Genomic DNA, 23,638 nt, shown 5'->3' on the forward strand with positions numbered 1-23,638 from the left:
TGGCCTCTCCCGTTGCGGAGCACAGGCTCTGGACGCGCAGGCTCAGTGGCCATGGCTCATGGGCCCAGCTGCTCCACGGCATGTGGGATCTTCCCGGGCTGGGGCACGAACCCGTGTCCCCTGCATCGGCAGGTGGACTCTCAACCACTGCGCCACCAGGGAAGCCCTGCCTAAAGTTTTTATACTGAAGCCCTTAGTGAAAGATGGTGTTGGAGGCTAAAATTTCTGTACAATGACACAAAGAATCATTAGAGGCATACAAAAATGTGTTACTGGCATTTTAAGTTGATGTAAACAAGAAACCATGTTTGTCATGCACATCTGTATAGTTTTCACCTCAACCTGAATCTCTCTAAGAAAATCAATAAAACTGCCTGTTGGGGTTGTTTTAATGCAGCTTACCTCTTCTGGGAGCTGCAGCTATAAAGAAGGATTCTGCTGATATTAAAGTGCTGAAATTAAAGTGAAATTATGGTAAATTTTTGCTGGTTTTAAAACAAATCTGTTACCTGTTATGACCTCTAAACTTAAAAGGTATTATGCAAAAAATATCCATATGCAGAAATCTGAAAAACAAAATGAGATGTGATTAATCACCTCTCAGAAACAGACTTTAACAAAAGAGTAATTGTGCAATTCAGCTGTTTACAAGTTGAAGCTAATATTTCAGGGAAAGATCTAGAGTTTTGGGGGGGCAGTTCCTGACTTATATAAGAACTTTATCTTTTGAGCTCTATAAAAATATGAACTCTTTCTGGCCAGAGATTCTTCTTTTATGTGTGTGATCTTCTTTTATGACTAGATGACTTATATTAAGAGAATTCATGAATAGTAAAGGATATTGATGATGCATTTGGTGTGAGGGACAACTCTTGCCTCCAACGGACAGGAAAAGTTTTTCTTTCTTTATTTCTTTGAAAGGTATTCTCAAATTACTCTTCTGTTAGCACATGACATACCCATTAGCCCTGCACCTAAGAGAAAATTCAACATCACGGCACCGGCAGATTCAGTGTCTGGTGAAAGTCTGCTTCTTGGTTCTAGACAGTCTTCTCATCGTGTCCTCATGTGACAGAAGGAACAAGGAGCACTCTGGGGTCTCTTTTGTAAGGGCACTAATCCCATTCATGAAGACTCCACCCTCTTGACCTAATCACCCCTCAAAGCCCCTGCCTCCAAATACCATCACATAGGGGATAAAGTTTCATCATATGAATTTTAGGGGAGTCCAAATATTCAGACAGTAGCACCCCATTAGCATTGGTCAGTAACTGGCTGCAAGAGGGCATAACCTTCCAGGTGAGGCTGCTCTTAAGCAGCAAAAGGCAGTTTTCTAGAGAAGGAGACAGCTGTGAGCTGAAAGCAGCTAAAACTCAGCAGCTGGAGGATGGGTGCCCAGGCCTTATCCACTATGCTAGCAAAAGGATTCTCTTGCATATTGGAAACAGAAACAGGAGTGAGCTCCTGTCAAGAAGTACAGCACTGACAACATGACAGCAGTTCATGAACCAGAAGAAAATTTGAAAATTGACCTATGAGCTTGAGGCCATGTAACACAGGGCTAGAGGTCCCATACCCAACTCCACAGCCCATCACAGCACTCTCCAATAATGCATTCTCTTGACACTGACTTGGGGTCAACAAGAAAAGCTGTATTTTATTAGGTTATGCAATTGAAAAAAGAAGAGATCTCCCAACATTTTTATAGTTTAGTTCCTGAAGTCACCAATCTCTATAGTTATTTAGAAAAGAAATAGCTCATTTGTGAAAGCGCTGGGTAAATTAGTTAACCAAATATAACCTTTAGAGCATTAACTCTATGGCCATCAGCTTGAAGCACAAGAATCTGTGCACTACAGAAATCAGTACTTTTTTTTTTGTCTGCTTAGTGCAGCCTGTGGGATCCTAGTTCCCCAACCAGGGGTTGAACCCGTGCCCTCTGCGTTGGGAGCGTGGAGTCTCAACCACTGGACCTCCAGGGAAGTCCCATCAGAAGTCATTACTTTTTGAACAACAAAGGTGTTTCAGAGAGTCTCACGTTTGGAGACTTAAGGTATTATTGTGTCATATGGTAGTTCTATTTGTAGTTTTTTAAGGAACCTCCATACCGTATGCTAACACATATATATGGAATTTAAGAAAAAAAATGTCATGAAGAACCTAGGGGTAAAACAGGAATAAAGACACAGACCTACTTGAGAATGGACTTGAGGATATGGGGAGGGGGAAGGATAAGTTGTGACAAAGCAAGAGAGAGGCATGGACATATATACACTACCAAATGTAAGGTAGATAGCTAGTGGGAAGCAGCTGCATAGCACAGGGAGATCAGCTTGGTGCTTTGTGACCGCCTGGAGGGGTGGGATAGGGAGGGTGGGTGGGAGGGAGATGCAAGAGGGAAGGGATATGGGAACAGAAGTATATGTATAACTGATTCACTTTGTTATAAAGCAGAAACTAATACACCATTGTGAAGCAATTATACTCCAATAAAGTTGTAAAAAAAAAAAGATATTATTGTGTCTTGGTTTACTCTCAGGAAGGTTCACAGGAAAGAAAGACTGTGGTTTGTTTCTGTTGAACAGATGGTTGATTGTAGGGTTGTAGCACAAACCAGGTAACGGATTGCGTCATTCTCATTGTATTTTCAATAATTGATAGCCTCCTGGCCCCCCTTACCTGTTATTCCATTAACACCTCCTCAGGTGTCACCTTCCAATGGTTTACCCTCAGGCTGTTTTACAGAGACTCTTAGCATAATTCCATATATAGCCCATCAAGTATCAAAAGCTGCTTTTGTTGTGGCACAGTGTTCCCTAGAAAAATTTTCCTGTTTTTCTTCTTCAGCACCATAATGCTACCTTTGACTGGGCATTTCTGACGACGAAGGAGTGTTTGAAATATGGAGGAAAGCTCACGGGCAACAACTGTGGTTATGTTCCTGACATCACTCTCATGTCTTTCATCCTTTTCTTGGGCACCTACACCTCTTCTATGGCTCTGAAAAAATTCAAAACTAGTCGTTATTTTCCAACCACGGTAAGTACCTGAGCTTTAAGTAATTTTCATTGAATTCCCACTTTATTAACAATAATACAGCTTTACAAAATGAAAAAGGCACCTGTAATTCAACCTTTCCAATATAATTTTGTGCATTTAAAAAATTGCTTTCCAGTCTATGTCTATGTGCATACATATTCTTAATATAATTGTAGTCTAGCTTTGAAAAACCATCCAAGGATTTTGCTCACATTATTCTATCCTAAATTCTTACTGTTGTAATTCCAACTGTACTGAAAAAAAAAGTGGAGTGTATTCTATACAAAAATGCACAAGTTAAGAAAAGACCTTCTAAATCCATAGTGTGTTTAAGTACCTAAGCCAAAACTCTTTTCATATTAATCAGGAATTTTGACATAGAACTCTTTGTTCATCAGCTGCACATGAGAGTAATTGAGTAGTTGAATCATGGACTGTAGGAGTAAACTTGAGCCGTGTTACACAAGTACTGGTGTAAGATATGAGTGTCATCTGAGCCAACCTTTCCTTCCCATAGTGACGAATGCCCTACTATGGAAACACAGATAATTGAGCTGAGTTGTGCAGACATCCTGTCTCCCATTAATATGCTTAGGTGAGCTCAAAGTCAAAACTGTGGTTCCTTGGGAGACTACAAGATAAGACCAACAGTTAGTTAATGGCATTTTGTGTTTTTACCTGCAGAACGAAACTAATCCTTTGCTTTACAGTTCAGTTCTCACTGTTTAGGGTGTCAATACTTCTTAGTAATGTTGATTATACCTGATTTTTATCAATGAGCTGCTCTCTACAGCTGAAATCTCATGAATCTCTCCTCCTGTGTTCTGTGTAGAAGGAGCAGGAGAACTTTGGAAGACAAGAGATGCAGTCGATAAAGTTCCTTTTCTTAATTCCTGGGAAATGAAACTGACAATTAATATATTCACTTTCAGCTAGGAAATTTTTTGACTCTCTGATATTTCTTTTAAAATGGAAGATAAAGGGAAGGTTTGATGATTGTCTCAATCTGTTTGGGTGGCTATAACAGAATACCAGACTGGAGGGCTTATAAACAACAGAAATTTGTTTCTCACAGCTCTGGAGGCCAGGAAGTCCAAGATCAGGTGCCAGCATGGTTGGGTGAGAGCCCTCTTGCTGGTTCCTAGCCAGCACCTTTTCACTGTGCCCTCAGGAGGTAGAAGAGCTGGGGAGCTCTGCAGAGTGTCCTTTATAGGAACGCTAATGCCATTCCTGAAGCCTCCATCCTCATGTTCTTCCTAAGGCCCCACCTCCTAATACCATCTTCTTGTGGGTTAGAATTTCAACCTATGGATTTTGGAGGGTCGCAACATTCAGACCACAGCTGTAATGAAATGTCTCGAGCTAGCTGGCCCAAAGAATGAAACATTTCCTCAAAGTGAAATGTAGGAAGAAGTGTTCAACTTTGTCTGCCTTAAATGGACATCACAAACTGGTGGTCCACAGGCAGAATTCAACCCCCAGACATTCTTTGTTTAGTTCACAGTTTGTAAACACACACATGCACACACATACACACTTGGAGGCTTAGGTGGAACCTGTTCTTTGCAGGTAGTTATTGTCCTCACAACTCTCTGTTGTCTAAGACTTGGCTGCTTCACACATTCAGATTAAGTGCATGCCCCTGAAGACATTTGAGCTTGTAACACCAGTTCACATACTGGGAAATGTGCTTACTTGATCCACCTCTTCAGTGGTATATTCCCTGTAGAACAGATTCCCGGGTAGAGGTCTTTGAGAATGATTTCTTCTTCTCTATTGAGGTTTTTCCTTCTTAATTATTAATTCATGGGGCATCTTTTTTTTTTTTTTTTGGCTCACACTTTGGGAATCATCACCCTTTTTATATCTTTCATTTGCCGAAGTCTGATATTATTTAGGCATAGTAGTAGGTAGAAAAGTAGAAAATTTGTGAAGCGCTTGTAAATCGTAGTTGGCAAATAATTTCAACCTTAAGATGAATAGTGATGAATTTTAACTGTTTATGTAGATATCACCTTTTTTTCCCAGCAGTAATTCCCAAATTGATAATAGCTCTTTAGACTTAAAGAAATTGCCCCTTAGAAGAGCCCAAGCAGGTAATTTCTCAGACACTGATAAATGCTATTGAGAAATGTTGAAAAATGTTGAATATGTGAAAATAGAATAATGATAGCATTCTAATTACAATTCCTATTGAGAAGGTTCTCAGCATTGTTTACAATTGTTTACACCAAATTATAAAATAAACAGGCAGGAGAAAATATATGTGATTTCTAAGGAGTAATGTTTAAGTGTGTAGGCTTTCACTCTGTCATCTCCCCTACTCACTTCACATTTCTAGCTAAATAATAATACATACATAAATTCATACACACATACATGAATAAGAAGAGCATCTTTTTTCCCTCTCATTTGCCAAAACATGTTTTCATTTAAACTGTCATTTAAAAGGATGGTCTCTATAGGTAGGAGCACATAGGTTTATAGATTCTTATACTTGTATACTATATTCTACAATTAAAACATATGCTTAAACATGATAAGTTAGATAGTCCTTGACTACTGTGACAGTAATCAAGCCTAACTGTTACTGCTTCCTCACTTGCACCAACAATTCACGTGAAACCTCTAAAATTGCAAAATGCTAATACTGGATGGCAGTGTCCTTGCCGTACAAAATGTCCGATTCTCCTTTAACTTACCCAGTCATTGCTATCTTGCACTGTCATTTCCAAACTTTTGCATGAGTTGTTAGTCGACGAAGACTGTAAACTGCTGGGAAACTGTTATACTTTTATTTTACTCCTCACATCAATTAGCACCAGGTTGGATGCAGGCTAGTACTCAATACTTGTTGACTAGTGGAAACCAGTCAAGTAGAGATAAATGCTGCAATTTATGGAAAGAGCACAGATGTAGGAACCCAGAAGCCGTAGATGCTAGTGCCAGCACTGCCATTAACTAACAGTGCGCCCTTCGATAGCTAACTGCGGACTTTAGTCCACACGCATACAGCGAGAGACTTAAAGAAATTAATAGATGACAGTTAACATCCTTTAAACTCTAGTATTCTATAATTTTAAAGAGAGTTTTCTGATTCTGTCTCCTAAAATAAGTTCTCTGTATTCAACTTGTGCTTATAGCAATGATCAGGACTTACAGATTCCCCAAAGTTCATTATCTTCTCCATCTTTATGCCAGGTCTGCTTTTGAAGCTGCTGCCAACCTCTCTCTGTGGATGATCCACAATCGCCGTGTAGCGAATTCAAAACGTGGGGTTGTCTTTCCACAGTGGAACGTCCTTATCTTCTGGTACTCCTTACCTCAGCTAATAATATCACCTCTCTTCACAGCCACCCAAGATCAAAATCTTAAAATCATACTTGGTGTATCAGTCAGAGTCCCAGCAGGAAGCAAATTATACACTCAAATTAGGATAGTCTGAGGGGTTTAATGAAAGCATCATTTGCAAAGGTGAGATCAGGTTTAGGGAAACCGCAAGGGAGAGTGTAGTGTCTGGTAGCAGTGGCACTGTTACTATCCCTCACTCAAAGGATGTGGAAAAGAAGTGGTTGCTGGAACCTGGGGAAGACAAAATGGTAGAGAGAGCTTTCCTGAAAGGCCCCATGACTTTGGATTTAGCCAGTCTGAGGCAACCTCAAAGGGGTATAGCTTTGGGAATCAATGCTCTGATCTCTCTCTTCCCCCCATGGCCTGCCCAGGCTGAATGCTTCTGGAATCTGGAGAGCAAGTGAGCCTATTGTAGACCACACAGGTCAGCCTCCCAAGGCAGAGAGCCTGGTGGAGAAAAGTAGAAATGGATCTGGTATGATAAAAGATGATATCCATCGTATTTACCTTTCCAGGTTTTTCTTTATCAAGTTAAACTCGTCAGCCCCCTCGATTATCCTGCTATAATCGCTCCCCTTTATATGTACACTTATGTTCCCCTAGTTCAGTCTCTCATTGCCTTTGCCTAGACCAGGGTTGGTTATCCACTCTTCCCCTCCCTCTTGAAGCCACTGGCGGTCCATAAGTGTGAGCACTTAAGGTGAAACAGTTTGCCTTTGCTAGCCTGTGCATCAGGAATTTGATTTGTCTATCAGGCACTTGCAGAGAGCCCTAATGCTCCGTGGAGCGTGGTCGAGTACAGTACCCCGCTGACTGCCCGCTTTGTGCTCCATCCCTTTTAGAGGGGTTCATTAGTCTGTTATCCCATACATTTACTCTTCTGTTACATCGGCCTCAAGTCTTTCGCCAGTGTTTTGGCATCAAAACTTCCTGAAGGAGCATCACAGCATAATCTATGATCTTCTGTGGCAGATGGCCTGGGGTATTACCAGGAAATGTTCTTCCAGAGTCCCCTACCAACAAGTGGTGGTGCTCATGGAGCAGAGGTGCCATCACTGCAATATGTAGTGGCCAAATGAAAGCAGTCAGCTTAAAGATGGAGCAGGGTTGTGATTAGTAGAATTCATAAAGCCACAGAGCCTCTGAATTAGGCAGAATTATTGATACTTTAATATAGTCAGGTGCAGTGTGGCTGGTTGATGTGTGTAATTGGCATGAAAATGTTTTTCTTAAGGATCTACTTAATTTCCTCTTTTTCCTCCCCTTGGAAAACATAAGAGTTCTAACACTCCCATGAATTGATGTAATGGTAAGATGCTTTAATATCCTCCTGGTTGTTATTGTTATTTAAATAGAGAAGATCAGTAAGTGCCAGGTACCATTAATAGCTTTGGCAACTTCTATGGTTTATTTAGATAACATTTGAGCAGAATGTTCTTTGATATCCTTCTTAAAAAAATAACAGTATTCTAAATTCTATAGTTAATTAGTATATTCATTCAATATTGAAAAAAATTATTTTGAGTCTCATGTGTGCTTGATACAACACTGGATGGTAAGGATACAAAGACAAGTAATTCATGGGCCTGGAATATAGAGGAACTTAATATGTATTTGTTGAACAAGTTAGATTTTTTGAGTTTTTAAATGAGATGATTCATTTTGATCCTTCTGCCCTATTCATGCTTACTGTCTACTATAGGATCACACTTTGGTGACTTCATGTGACCTAAGTAAATTGATGGCGGTCTTTGAGGAACTGGCTTTATGGGTGAGAAAAAAACACAATGAGCATTTTAGTTAGGTGACACGTTAGTTTTTATCCATATAAAACACAGTTTAGGATTCTACAATTAGCTGTATTTTTGGAACCATGATTCTTAGTTGTCCTTTTGGCCTGTGACAATTCTGTTAATGTTGGATGTGTTTAGTTTATAAACAACTCTTTACAAGAATCAGGTAACATCCCTACTCTGTTTTCTTTTTCTCTCAGAAATTTTTTTGGTGAATGGTAAAAACTATCAAATTAAAACAAATAATGTACCCAAACATGAGGAAGAAATAGTGGGCCTTTATTCTTTGTCCCATCCTAGTGTTAATAATACTGGGTGACATTTGGCTGGTTCTTGCAGAAACATCAGACCACATCCTGCCATTGAAGCTCATTTGGAAAATGACTTTGCTTGTCAGTGAAAGGGAATCAGATTTTCAAATTCTTGTGTTATTTTGTACCAAGGAAAATAATTTTTAAAGTCAAATTTGTTTTTAATTCAAAACTCACATTCATATTTTTTTTCTTAAGAATGACAGAGGGATATTAGGTTCTGAACACAGCCCAATCTGTTCAACATTCAACAAAGATTACAAATACTTAAGTTTTTGTGGATGTATAACAAAAAATACAGTCAACCTGAATTGAGCCCGAAGAAAAAAAAAGGTTGGGAGCATTGTTTGGCCAAAGTGTTTTTGACAGTTTTGTTTGTTTGCAAAGTCCCTTTTGCCGTGTGATGTGAGAGGTTTTAATGGCAGTATAGAGGTAGTCTGTGGACAGAAGCCATTTTGACCGTGGTACCTTGTTGGTCAGAAGCACCATAGAAAAGTCACCAGCATTGAAATCTATCCATTAACACAAAATGATCTCCTGCTCTATTTCTAGACTGTCTCATTTATACATATGACTTACCAGTTCTTTTTAAATTTAAAATTTTGTACCTTAATGTAAATTATAAAACCACCTTCCTTTTTTTTTTTCTTTTTTTTTTTTGCGGTACGCGGGCCTCTCACTGTTGTGGCCTCTCCTGTTGCAGAGCACAGGCTCCGGACGCGCAGGCTCAGCGGCCATGGCTCACGGGCCCAGCTGCTCCGTGGCATGTGGGATCCTCCCGGACCTGGGCACGAACCTGTGTCCCCTGCATCGGCAGGCAGACTCTCAACCACTGCGCCACCAGGGAAGCCCAAAACCACCTTCCTTTTAAAGCCCTTTATTGTAATGGTTTTGGGGGGATATATCGAAGAAGACCCTATTAGATGATCAAGAAATTTTGACAGTTGGGTCTTATTCATTAATTTTAGTATTAGGACTCTGAATACCGTCTAGTCCATCGTTGCCTCTTCATTTCTGACAAGCACTCATCTGTGGGCTGCGCGAATGCTTCCCGGAACAGGAACTTCACATCTCCGAAGGCATTCCTGATGGAAACGCAAATCTGCCTTTCCACAGCCTCGTCCTTGGGGTCCGCCGTTGCCCTCGAAGCTACACAGAACAAGTTTAGTCTTTCTTTCCTGTGACAGATTTCACATATTTGAAGGCAGTTTCTCCCTACAACTTCTTTAGGCCTCCTATCATTTTGTATGAGATGTGATTTCTGGACTCCTATTCCACTGGTCATCCCTCTCTGAGTCAGCTCCAGATTTTCAGTTTCTACTTAGAATATAGTGACCAGATTGGGACATAGTATTTCCCAGGTGATTTACTCATTTGCTTCTGGCACTCACGCATTTGGGTCTTTTGTTCTACTGCTCAGTTTGAGGCAGAATAGAGGAAGAGGCCCATGACTGCTAAAGTCTCCTTAGCTTCCCTGCTGAACCACTTGATTAGGCCTACTCCCCTCTGTTCCCTGCTTGGAAAAACAAATTTTTTTTTTCTAGTAGACTTTCACTGGCTCTAAGCCCCTCCTAGATAAATTGCCCAATCCAATTCCCTTCTTTGTTCCCTGAATTTCTCTGACTTCAGAGCTTATGGCATTAAAATCCTGGAGTCTAAATCAGACTTTCCTTTTATTGAATTCTAATTATAGTGGGTATTATTGATTCAAAATACAGTGTATTATGATTGCTGTACTGATATTAATGCTTATTTCTTTTATAGTGCTGTATAGCATTGGCCATGGGGGAGGTGGATCAAATTTTAAAACTTTCATAGTATTTTGTGCCTTTTCATGACTGCCAAAGACACATGTTTGTCTGACACACTTTTTTTTTCATCTAGAATAAATGCGTTTTAACACTGTTGTTTAGCATTTTCCAAGCATGGCGATCATGCGAGGAATTGACATCCTGAATTAATATTTATTGAGAACCCACAGAGTGCCTGCTGCTGTAGTTGTCTCTTTATAACAGCTCCATCCATTGAGAACTGCTTTGCAGGCTCACAGCCTTTCCCCCAGTTAATTTAGGAGCAGCTGCGGTCCTCGCAAAGTGAAAACCAGATATCCTCTGGGGCTTCAAAGGAACCCAATTCATTTTTTTACCCTGTAAATTAACTAGCTTCTCACTGTTGGTGTCTCAATGATTATGACTCTCTTAATAACTAATACGGTACCATCCTTCATGAAGAGTATGTGTATAATAGATTTATTAGATGGTTATTTGAATTTCCCTTCCCATCCACTTAATTTCTTCTTTGCTTTGATAGTTTAAATATTTAAGCTGGTTGCTTTTTATTAGATTGAGATATTTTGTAATTCTGCAGAGGACAGAAATATTCTTCTCCTCTCCAATTTTATAATTAAAAAATGGTAAACAAAAATAAAAGAGCTCAAAACCATTCTGGTACATAAGAATCTTAGTTGAAACACGCTTTCCTTTTCCCCATTCATGAATGGAGGTAGGAATTATTATATGTCATAGCACATCTGTGTACCACTCCAAAAAAACCAGCAAACTTTTTTATAGTTAGTCCTTGATATATATGAGTTAACTTGTGTTTCATTTAGATTGTGATAGTTTATATTCCTAGGATATTGAAGTGTGAGCCTAGAGACACTTAGCATTTGATTGGATGGACCCATTAGTTACGATGTTTGTCCAAGCTAATAAAGTTGAAGCCTCTGAATCCACAGGATTGGGCATGAAATCTTGTGGGAACAGTTTTCTCATGAAAACTTTGGCACTTCTAATCATTACCAGTAATAGCTAGTAGGGAAGTAGGGACTATGGGTTTCTAATTTGATTTCTTTATTTATATATTGACACATAAAAGGGTACTGTTTTGGAGTTTTTGCAAGAGATGAAGTTTGATGAAAAGGGAAGATAAAATAAACTAAAAAATGAAAGGAAATTCATACATGTTTCTTTTGCTAAATGTGTTTGGAAAGGTAAGAAGGACCCAAATAGAGTGATTCTTACTTCCTTAAAGCCAGGCGCCACGCTCCTGTACCTGGGTCCTAGAGTATATCTAGTAAGCTTGTATACTCAGTGCTTGACATTTTTCAGGCAGTTCAAATTAAAGTTTAATTTTAGTACAGGGTAAGACCTGAAGAGCCTGCTAAAATAGCACCCCTACCTGCCTTCACTAATTAGAAGATTTAGAGTTGAATACAAAAGTGGCCTGGGAAAAATCAATTTCCTTGACTATGAAGTTCAAACCAGATCCACTATCTTAGAAATGAATGTCTTATAATAAACACTCTCCAGGAGTGATTCCTGATCTACCTGAACCGTATTGTACAATTTAAGGGGAAGAAAGGGGAAATAGTAGTGAGTATAACTGTACAGAACATATCACCCTAGCTGTGATTTTTAATGAGGTCAAGCAATATTATTAACAGAGTATCTTTTTATTCCCCATACATTTCAAGAAATGTAATCCTAAATTATTAGCATTTGACTTTTTAGCTACTGTTATACCTATAGTATAATAGTACCACACTTGACAAGAATGCCATTGCCAACGGGTTCTACCAAATTTATATATAATATAAATATATTATATATAAATTTGTGAAACTAATAATTAAACTTAAATAAACTATTTTATTTTTAAAATTTATTTATTTAATTAATTTATTTTTGGCTGCATTGGGTCTTCGTTGCTGCACGTGGGCTTTCTCTAGTTGCGGCGAGCGGGGGCTACTCTTCGTCTCTGTGCGTGGGCTTCTCATTGTGATTGCAGTGGCTTCTCTTGTTGCGGAGCACGGGCTGTAAGTGCGTGAGCTTCAGTAGTTGTGGCTCACAGGCTCAGTAGTTGTGGTGCACGGGCTTAGTTGCTCCGTGGCGTGTGGGATCTTCCCGGACCAGGGCTTGAACCCGTGTCCCCTGTGTTGGCAGGCAGGTTCTTAACCACTGTGCCACCAGGGAAGCCCAAACTATCCATAGTTTCCCGTGGCTGCTGTATCAAATTACCACAAACACGATGGCTTAAAACAGCACATTTACTGTCTTGAGATCTGGAGGTCAGAAGTCTGAAATATATCTCAACGGGCTAAAATCAAGGTGTTGGCAGGGCTGTGTTCTTTCTGAAGCCTCTGGGGAAGACTGTCTCTCCTTGCCTTTTCCAGTTTCTAGAGGCTGCCCACATTCCTTGGCTCTTGGCCCTATTCCTCCATCTTCAAAGCCAGCAGTGGCCAGTCAAGTCTTTCTCAGGCTGCATCACTCTGACACGGATTCTCCTGCCTCCCCTTTTACTTACAGGGATTCTTGTGATTACACTGGACCTACTGGAATAATCCTGGATGGTTTCCCTAATCGCGAGGTCGTCTGATTAGTAGCCTTAATTCTGTCTGCAACTCTGATTCTCCCTAGCTGTGTAACATTACATATTCACAAGTTCCAGGAATTAGGTATCTTTAGAGGGGCATTACTCTGCCTTCTACATTATCTGACCTAAATTTTAACATGGTTATTCTGGGTGATACCTTGGCAGTGTCCTCAAGTTGGTGAGTATAGAGACAGGAAGCAGGAACCATATGAGATAAAGTGGTGGTTTAGATAAGGGTGGGAATAGCAATGGAGGTGATGAGAAGAGACAGGATCCCAGATATGTTTTGAAGGTAATGTGCTGACCTGTTGGATGTAGGATGTGAGAGAAAGAGAAGAGTTGCATGGATAGTCCAAAGTTTTGGGCCTAAGCAATAGGAAAAAAATAATCTGCCATTAATTAAAATGAAAACTACTGAAAGAGCAGGTTTAGGTGCTCAGTTTATGGAAGGCTGAGAATGGCTCCTCACCTAAGTAAAGAAGCAGCATTTCCCTAGTGCCTGGTAGTGATTCCGGTCAGGCAGATCTGTCCCCTAGAAGGGCCAGAGATGCGGGCCCTAGGGGCATTTCTACCAAGAAATGGCCAATTGCTACCGTCTATTTCCCTTCTCCTGTTTATGGTGGGGAAAAGAAGGAGGAGCAGTGCCTTTTTAATAACCATTACCCTCTTTAGAAAGAACAACTTGTAGGATATCTGAGCTGTCAACAAGTTGGATCTGCTGAGTAAGGATTGGTAGGGTGATAAAGAAGAGAGAACTTCTTTTTTGCCTTGGCAGTGACCTCTGGTCTTGCAGTGATTCATGACCTACCAGACCAGAGAGGCTGCTGTAACATCTTAATGTACTCCTGAGCCTATTTCAACAATGACCGTCTCTTGCCAGACCATCCTGAGCTGCCCGTGTTAAAATTTACTTGCACAAAACTTAAGAAAATGGGTGTTTCCTCCTGTATTGAGCCCCTGGGAAGCATCCTTTTTCTGCAGGGATTCCAGATACTTCCAATCAAAATGAGCTCTGAGTAGCAGTTTCATATTATTACTGGGTTTTTATTTCTTGTTTCTTGGAATTCAAGATTTCTTTCAGAGACCTCCTGACAGTAGATTATTTAGTTATTCCAGTGGTTTCTGCAGCCACAGAGGCTTTGTGGAACTTGAAATAACCTGAGTTAATGTATATTAGGAGACTTTGTGATGCTGCAGGTGCTATGCTAAAAAGCACTTTCATGGCTTATCCTGTGTAATTCTTATGACAGACCGATGAAGTTGTAGGGATTATTTTGGCTACATTTTGCAGTTGGAGTAATTAAAGCTAAGAAAGGACAAGTATTTACAAGTAGGAAATAATGGTACTGGAGTTCCAACCCAGGTAATCTGACTATAGAAACTGTGCTTCTAACTGCTGTACTATATGTTTTCCCCAAATTGATCCCTGCCATCTATTTGTGCTTGGTGTTAAATTGCCCCTAAAAGTCCCATAGGTGGCTCTCTGCTCCTCTGTGTGTACGTCTCCAGAAAGCTAAACCAGTCCTCCAAGAGGGAAAGGAACTTCTGGCCAAATGGCCGTCTTTGATCCTGCTGCTAGTACCCAAGGCTCCTGATACCTGGTCACGGTCAAGAGTTGAGCACTACCGGGCTTCCCTGATGGTGCAGTGGTTGAGTGTCCGCCTGCCAATGCAGGGGACACGGGTTCGTGCCCCGGTCCGGGAAGATCCCACATGCCGCAGAGCGGCTGGGCCCGTGAGCCATGGCCACTGAGCCTGTGCATCCGGAGCCTGTGCTCCGCAACGAGAGAGGCCACAACAGTGAGAGGCCCGCATACTGCAAAAAAAAAAAAAAAAGAATTGAGCACTACCATGTCCTTCACGCCCACATCGCCAAGTAATTCCATTCTCCACTTCAGTTTCTATTGAACACCTGATTGCAGTAGTCCTACTACTCTTTCCAAAGTCCCTCTGTCCTGAGAATTGTGCAGCCACTCAGCCCATCACTGATCTCTCTTCACCTAGCAGCACCAGAAAGCTGACTGCTTACTCTGAGATTACGTGATCACTGCTGAATAAATCCTGATTTCGTTTAGGAGCAGCCTTCCTCGTGTATGACTCGACTGTGAACTTCATGAAGACATGGATTGTGTCTGTTTTGTTTACTGTGGTATCCCTAGTGCCAAGCAAAGTATTAGGTACTTACAGTTGGCCCTCCGTTTTCACGGAAGCAAAAGCCGTGAATACAGAGGGCTGAATGTGCTAAGTAAATTTTTGTTGAATGATCAAATTATGCACAACCATGTGTACATACCTTACAGGGAAACTCAGCTGTCTGTGCTCTAGTAATGCTCGTCAGCCATTGTCAGTGCCGCTAGACACCTCAGAGGAACCGCCAACCAACTAAATGGTCCCGTGTTCCTCTACTGACTTAGAAATGGCCATTCTGCACCCACTCCATGGGAAAGGTTTGGGTTTAATGCACTCCCATAAAACCCAGCCCTTGTCCTGACCAGAGGCAGGTACTTAGGAAGTTTAGGTGACCACACTTAAGAAGTGGTGGAGAAAGAGATGCTCCACATACAGGAGATATTAAGCACTAGCCTAGAGTGAAAAATATTTTCTTTGGCAAAGTTAGTGAAACCATCAGATTTCTGTCTTCCATCGCTTTTTTTTCTCTAAGGTCTTAAGCCCATTCATTGGACTGGAACTGTAACACTTTCCCTGCTTGGTTCTTGGAGTTTTCAGGTTACCCGTGGAATTTATCTTGCTCTGTACTCACAACGCTACCTCCCAAATAATAAACAATTCTGTATTTTTGTGCAGATTTTATAATATGCCTTGAGATTTCATCCTTATTCTGGTCTCCTTTGTATTGCATACAGGAAGAGTGTTTGTACGGTACACTTCAAGGATATATTATCTTTGATTCCCCTCCCCTGCCTACACACACACACATACACACACACACACACACTCTCTCTCTCTCTCTCTTTCTCTCTCTCTCTCTGTCTGTCTGTCTGTCTGTCTGTCTCTCTCTCTCTCTCTCTGACCTGTTCTGTACAATTAGATTATTTCTGGCCAGGTAAGAAAGTGATGCAAAAGCAATTTTAAAAATAATCTCTCTGCAGTATGACACCTCCTTTAATTTGTTAATGAAGCTGTTAGTATAAACTGTTAGGAAATATAGAATTCTTCATTCACTTCAAACAGAGGCAGATATATATATCCAGTGCCTAATGGTCCCTGGTTTCTTTTTTATTTTCTCAGGCAAGAAAACTGATCAGTGACTTTGCCATTATCTTGTCCATTCTCATCTTTTGTGTAATAGATGCCCTGGTAGGTGTGGATACTCCAAAACTGATTGTGCCAAGTGAGTTCAAGGTAGGTGAACTTGTCTTTTGGTCATTCCTGGAATTCTTCAGTTTTCTTTCCTTTCCCCTATTCTAGTTTGTTGTATTTCTCTTTGAGTTAGTTTTGTACAATTGTCCATTTCTTTATTTTATAAGTGGTCAATTGCTAGGTGCGTATATACATTTTGTCTATTTTTTCACTAAAATTAAATGCCTGACTAGGGCTAAATGCAAGGTTCACATTATATTGATTTTTATTGGAAATACCTTATGGTAACATTATAAACTCTGCTTTATATTTTTAGAGTATTTAAAAACATCCAGAGTATTTTCAACTGGATATTTCAAGGTTATCAACTTATAACCTTGAACCATATAATAATGCTAGGTTGCAATGTAACTATCATTCCTGATTTTATGAAGTTGAGATTGAAGCTTATAAAAATTAAGTAAAATACCTAAGGTTACATTACTAATTCAGTGCTCTTTTCCTGCCACCAAACTACCTGCCATATACACACATGTGTATATATAATGTGCACTTTAATTATTACAAAGATATAGGAATTATTCATTTTATAAACCTGTGGGTATGTACAAGCCTAATGGGTAATATTTACATTTCATTCATTCTTAAATATCCCTATCTAATTTTTCACCACAAGTCTTTCACTTATTTTCTAGAACACTCCTAACCTCTCTCTCCATCACTGAGAACCATATATTTGCTAAGAAAAATTAAACGAACTGCAGTTTTAGCTTAATGACTACCTGATGAGGAAGGGATGTCTGTGTTATAGCAAACAAAATGTTTTTTTGCATTTTCTCTGCCATGATAATATTTATTAGCAAAGGTAAGTGCTCATTTATTCAGTCATTAGTTAAGTCAGTATTTATTGACTGCTTGCTTTGAGTCAAGCCCTATACTGGGAATTTGAAATGCATTGAAGAGCAAGACAAAGTTCCTTTCCTTATAAGCTCACAACCTGGTAAAGGTAGTAAAATGTGAATAGATTCAGTGATGGAGTTATGAGCAAAGTGAGACAGAAATATCTTCAGAGAAGTGAAGCTTTCTTCATAGTAAATGTGGAGAAAATAATTCATAGTTAGGATTCTGTTTTAGTTTATTTATATTATTTAAAATTAGGAAAAGATTAGGGAAATATGAAAATAAGAAAGATCAGGGTATTTAAATAAGCTTAATTATAACATATAAAATATTTGTAGCTTTTTATGTATTATATCATGAAACGATTGCAATTTGGCAGTAGTAGAAACAACTTCTGTATAATTGATAAAACCCATGAACAAAATTCATGGTTGTTTTGTAATTTCTTGCCTACCTCCTTACTGAATATTACATTTGGGTTTTTCTTAAGGCTACCCTTAAACTTAAATCACTGTCTTCCATCCTGATTCTTATCTTGGAGCATCCTAAATGTGCAAATTGGCATTTACTTCTTTTCCATCACCAAAATTCTCAGTTTCCTTCGTTTAAAACATTGCCTTAAAAATAACCTCCTTTAGGAAGTTCTTGCTGAATAATCTTTGTACAAGCTATCAGTAAAACTGTTTCTGTTTTTTAATATGTTGGCTCTCCACATATAAAAGTGTGTCTCCCCCACTGATTTTTCACCAAGTAGTATGTATTAATATTGTTTTAAAAAAATGTTTTCTCTCTACTTAAAGCCAACAAGTCTAAACCGAGGTTGGTTTGTTCCACCATTTGGAGGAAACCCCTGGTGGGTGTACCTTGCAGCTGCTATACCTGCTCTGTTGGTCACCATTCTCATTTTCATGGACCAGCAAATCACAGCTGTGATTGTAAACAGGAAAGAACATAAACTCAAGGTAAATCTTCATAATAATGGTTATCACTGCCTTCTACTGTCTTTTCGGGTGCTTGAAAATATTAAATGCTTCAAAAGCAAGGTAGTTTTATGGGAATTACAGCTCATGTTCTTTAAGACTTCGCAGAGTCATAGATCACCCTGTGTGGACACATCTCAATATAATACTTTTGGAAGACCTCATTTAAACCTGAAAAAGTTGTTTCAAATCATATTTTCTTCACCATCTGAGAGATCAATATAAACTGTTTACCACTCAGCCACTGTTATCCTTCATCTGATTTTAATATGGTAACTGTCCTTAATGAAGACAAAGACAAATGCTTTCTCTGAAACTATTGAGATAAACTATTGAGATAAAAATATGAGTTTTCTTCTTTAACCTGTTGACTTGGTGAGTTATATTAATAGATTTTATACTGTTGAACCAACCTTGAAACCTGGCAGATATATAGTTTCTTTCTTACACACAATTGAACTTGGTTTGTTAATATATATATTATAATATGTAATATAATATATATTGCTTATATATGTATATGTACATATATGTGTGTATATATGTATATATGTGTGTGTGTATATATAGGATTTTTACATCTCTGTTTAAGAGTGACATTGGCCTGCATTTTTCCTTTCTTATACTGTCCCTGTCTGGGTTTGGTATCGGAAATATACTATCCTTATAAAATGAGCTGGAGAGTATTTCTGCTTCTATTCCACTCCCATCCCATTCTCTGAAATAGAATATAATAGTCTTTTTATTATGTATAACATGTCAATTATCATTTCTTTGAATGATCAGACAAGTTGTTAAACTACCTGGGCCAGGTGGTTTCTGTATGGAACTGTAACACTGGTGATCAAAATGTTTTAATGGCCATGAGATATTCAGAATTTCTATTTTTCAATTTTAGTAACTTATACTTTTCTAGATTTTCCCTTTTTTCTTCTATTTTAAAATTTATTGCAATGTTGTTTATAATATTATCATTTGTCATTTTTGTAATCTGAATCTGTTATTTTTCCCTTTAAAATCTTAATATTATTGATTTGTGCTTCTTATTTTTCTTGATCAATCTAGCCTGAGGTTTGTTAATTTTATTAGTCTTCTTTCAAAGAAGCAATTTTTTACTATATTGATTTTCTATACCATGTCTTTGTTTTTTGCTCATATTTGCTTTGTTTTAAAGCCATGTTATTAAGTACATCTACATTTATAGTTTATCTTTTTAGTGAATTGAATTTTTATGTGACTCTCTTTGTTTCTAGTAATGCTTTTTGCCTTAAAGATTAATTTATTTTGTACTAATAAATCTGTGGTACCTTATGTGTATTCATTCTGTTATTTTCAATATACCTTGTATCTTGTGTCTGTTTGTAGATAACCCATGGTTGGACTTTAAAAAAAATCCATTTTCACAATCTTTACTTTTAAAGTAGTATTTAATCCATTAAAATTGATGGTGATGAGTGATAGATTCGGATTCATCTTTAGCACATTATTTTTGCTTTCTGTTTGTATAACTTTATGTTCTTTCTTTTTTATTCTCATTTTTTGTCCTCTTTTAGGTTGGTACAGTTTTGTTTTTCTTATTTTCTGCTTTCTACATTTTTTTCTGCTAGGGTGGAAGTTACATACTTTACCTTTTAGTGATTATGTTGCATATTTTAATATGCTTTTTTTTTTTTTTTGAGGTACGCAGGCCTCTCACTGTTGTGGCCTCTCCCGTTGCGGAGCACAGGCTCCGGACGCGCAGGCTCAGTGGCCATGGCTCACGGGCCCAGCCGCTCCGCGGCATATGGGATCCTCCCGGACCGGGGCACGAACCCGTATCCCCTGCATCGGCAGGCGGACTCTCAACCACTGCGCCACCAGGGAGGCCCAATATGCATTTTTAAGTTCCAAAGTTAGTCAGTATTTTTACCCTTCTCCTGAATAATGCTAAGAGCTAAGGAATGCTTTAAGTTTGATATTCCTTCCCATATCATATTCTGTTAATACCCAGAGTTTATTGCTACCTGAATTTTAAAATCCAATTAATTAGACATGGTCAATATTTTTAGAATTACAAACAAGTTTTCTTTTTTTTTGCACTTCAGACCTTCCTTTTCGGAATATTTTTCATTAGACTGAATTATTTCCCTTAAACAGTATTAGTTTACCAGACTGTTGAAATTTTCTCCTGTGAGTGTCTTTGGGAGCTAAACTCTCTCATTTATGTTTGCCTGAAAATGTTTATCTCACCCTCATTCTTGAAAGGTGGTTTCTCTGGATGTATAATTTAGGTTGAAAGCTATTTTTTTTCCAGCATTTAGAATCTATTTTCAATTATTTTTGACTTCCATAAAAGTGAACTGTCAGTATAATTCTCATTGCTTTGTAAGTGATCATTCTTTTCTTTTGGATGCTGTAGCATTTACTTTTTGTCTTTATTTTAGAGTTTTATTATAACTTGTGTAAGCACAGATTTCTTTTTATTATTATTGGATTACTGGACTTCCTGAATCTTCCTGTCTTTTATCAATTATGGAATTTTTAAATTCTTTGACTCTTTCAATCTCTAATACATCCTTCTGGAATTACAAGTAGAATTTTATTGTACATCCCCATCTTGTGCCCCAATTCTACTAAACTGTTTTGTTTTGTTTTCACATTTACTATCTTCAGTATCTGTGCTATATTTTGGATAATTTCTTCAGATCTTTCTACTAATTCTTTCTTCTGTTGGTTCTATTCTACTACCAAACCACTCCATTGAATTTTTCCTTTCAAGAATTATAAATTTTTTTATATTTAGAAGTTCTGTTTTGTTCTTTTCCAAATCTTCTCGTTCAATTTTGATAGTCCCCTTCTTTATTATTCTTCCATATACTTTTTTTTTTTTTTTTTTTTTTTTTTTGTGGTACGCGGGCCTCTCACTGCCGTGGCCTCTCCCGTTGTGGAACACAAGCTCTGGATGCACAGGCTCAGTGGCCGTGGCTCACGGGCCCAGCTGCTCCACGGCATGTGGGATCTTCCCGGGCCGGGGCATGAACCCATGTCCCCTGCATCGGCAGGCAGACTCTCAACCACTGCGCCACCAGGGAAGCCCCATTCCATATACTCTTTATTACATATATATTTGCTGTCTTTGTGGGTTTGATTCTGAACTTTGTTTTCTCAGCTCTTATCCATACTGTCTTTCTTCCTCATGTATTTAGTGCTTTTCTTTAAAAAAAAAAATGTGAGCTAATAATCTTCCTATGAAATGTTTCAGAGCCTTCCAGAGATTTTATTTGCTTCTGAGAGATATAGGAAAGTCCAGCCAACCTGGGAGCACTTTTTTTTAAATTTATTCCCATGAAAAAAATCTTTTATTATGGAAAAGTTGTAAACATACACAAAAGAAGACAGAATAGTATAACTCAGTATTTATTGCCCACCTCTAACAATTAACAACTCCTGTCCAATCTTGTATCATTTAAATTTCCATGATCTTATCCCCTTCCTATAATACTTTGAAGTAAGTGTAGACAGCATTCCATATTATCCATAAATTTTGGACTATGTATTTCTAAAGATAAGATCTCTTTTGAAAAGCATGACCACAATACCATTATCAGTCTAAAAAAAGTTAACAAAATTCCTTAATATCATCAAAAATCCAGTCAATATTTAAATTAGCAAACGTGTCATACATATATTAAACTTTAAAAACATAATTTATTTATTTAAATCAGGATCCAAATAAGTTCAAACATTATCTTAAGTCTTTCATAAACTTTTATTTATTATTTTATTTATTTATCTTTGGCTGCCTTGGGTCTTTGTTGCTACGCACGGGCTTTCTCTAGTTGCTGCAAGCTGAGGCTACTCTTCATTGTGGCGCACGGGCTTCTCATCGTGGTGGCTTCTTTTCTTGCGGAGCACAGGCTCTAGGCGCATGGGCTTCAGTAGTTGTGGCTTGTGGGCTCTAGAGTGCAGGCTCAGTAGTTGTGGCACACGGGCTTATTTGCTCTGTGGCATGTGGGATCTTACCGGCCCAGGGATTGAACCCGTGTCCCCTGCACTGGCAGGCGGATTCTTAACCACTGTACCACCAGGGAATCCCCTAAGTCTTTCATAAACTTTCAGTTCATAGATTCTCCCCTCCATCAATCTGTTTGTTTCTACTTGTAATTTATTTGTTGAAGATAACCAGGTTGTTTTTCTGTTTACCTTTTACTGTATAACAAGCCTCCTGAAAACTTAACAACTTAAAACAACAATTTATTATTATTTCTCATGTTTTTTGGGGTTGACAGGGTTCAGATGGATACTTCTTGCTTGAGATCTCTCCTGCAGTTGCAGTTATATAGTGGCCAGGGCTGATGTCATCTAAGGGTTGACCGGGCTGATTGTCCAAGGTGGTTTCTTCACTCACTCACATGTCTCACATACCTTGATATTCCTTGGTGTGTCTGCCTCTCTCTCCCTCTCCCTCTCCCTCTCCCTCTCCCTCTCCCTCCCCTCCCCCTCCCCCTCCTCTTCCTCTCCCCCCTCCCCCTCTCACCACATGGCATCTCATCCTCCAGGGTCTTTCCATGTGGTGTAGGCTTCTCACAGCATGGCAGTGGGTTATTTGCACTTACTACACGGCAGCTGACTTCCAAGAATTAAGAAGTGAAAAATTAGGCCATATCATGGTTATACCTGCAACTGGCACAGTTTTACTTCATTACTTTGCCAGAGTCAGCTGGTCAAAATAGTCATAGGACCATCCTCCATTCAAGGAGATAAGGAAGGACTCCACTGTTTGATGGAGGAGTGGCAATTTTACATTGTAGGAAAATATGTGGGACAGGAGATATTTTCCCAGCCATTTTTGAAAAGTAAAATCTGCCACATCTGTACTGAAGAATTTGCAGTAGTCTTGACTGCTTCCCTAGAAGCTTGATGAAATATAGTTTCAATATTTTATGTCTATATCTATGCAGTTTTTGAGAGTGTGGTGGCAAGACTAATTCATAGAAGGCTAGGCCTACTTCACACTACATTTTTACCTTAAGGTTTTTCAGACTGCAGAGGTAATATGAAGTCTAGTCCCAAACTCAGTTGTAGGTTTATGGTTAGAAATATCTTTGGAGAATATTTTTTTTTTTTCTAATGGCATTACATCTAGTGGCAAGGCCAAGAGAGGCATGTATCCCCACTGTCTCTCTCTGTAGGGTGTTTTTCCCCCTAGTTTACCAAATGGGTAGCTGTGTTTGGAGTATCCTAGTTTTATTTCAGGGGGTGTCTCCCATCTATGCCCTTTCCCCCCATATCCCTAGGATTGGTGTCCTGTCCCTAGAGTTTAGATGGTCATTCTACCCCATGCCTTACCCCGCCAAAGATTGGCATAGTCTTGCTGGGCAGGCCCAGGCCTCAAGGGTTTACTGACATTGTAGATTTACTCTTTCTTGTTGCCATTATTTTTTGTTTCCAGTTATTTCTCTTACTTTCTGGCAGATAAACCATGATTTCTGTAAGATATTTTCTGTATTTTGTTGAGCATTTTTAGATGTTCTATACTGGGAGAAATTCAGTATTGATTTACTTTTGAAAGGCTGGAAATAGATGTTGAC

The 23,638-nt window shown here is 38.9% G+C and overlaps 1 protein-coding gene across 1 annotated transcript in view; it reads left to right on the top strand.

The window, feature by feature from the left end:
* Window positions 1–23,638, top strand: part of SLC4A4 (solute carrier family 4 member 4) — a 349,538-nt gene that overhangs the window by 295,123 nt on the left and 30,777 nt on the right. The window contains exons 16-18 of the mRNA XM_081248819.1: window positions 2,848–3,039; window positions 16,117–16,230; window positions 17,889–18,050. Of these exons, the coding sequence (XP_081104945.1) occupies window positions 2,848–3,039; window positions 16,117–16,230; window positions 17,889–18,050 (468 nt within the window). The remainder of the gene's footprint in view (window positions 1–2,847; window positions 3,040–16,116; window positions 16,231–17,888; window positions 18,051–23,638) is intronic.

The sequence above is a fragment of the Mesoplodon bidens genome (assembly GCF_964165515.1).
Source record: "Mesoplodon bidens genome assembly, chromosome: 1".
Taxonomy (NCBI): domain Eukaryota; kingdom Metazoa; phylum Chordata; class Mammalia; order Artiodactyla; family Ziphiidae; genus Mesoplodon; species Mesoplodon bidens.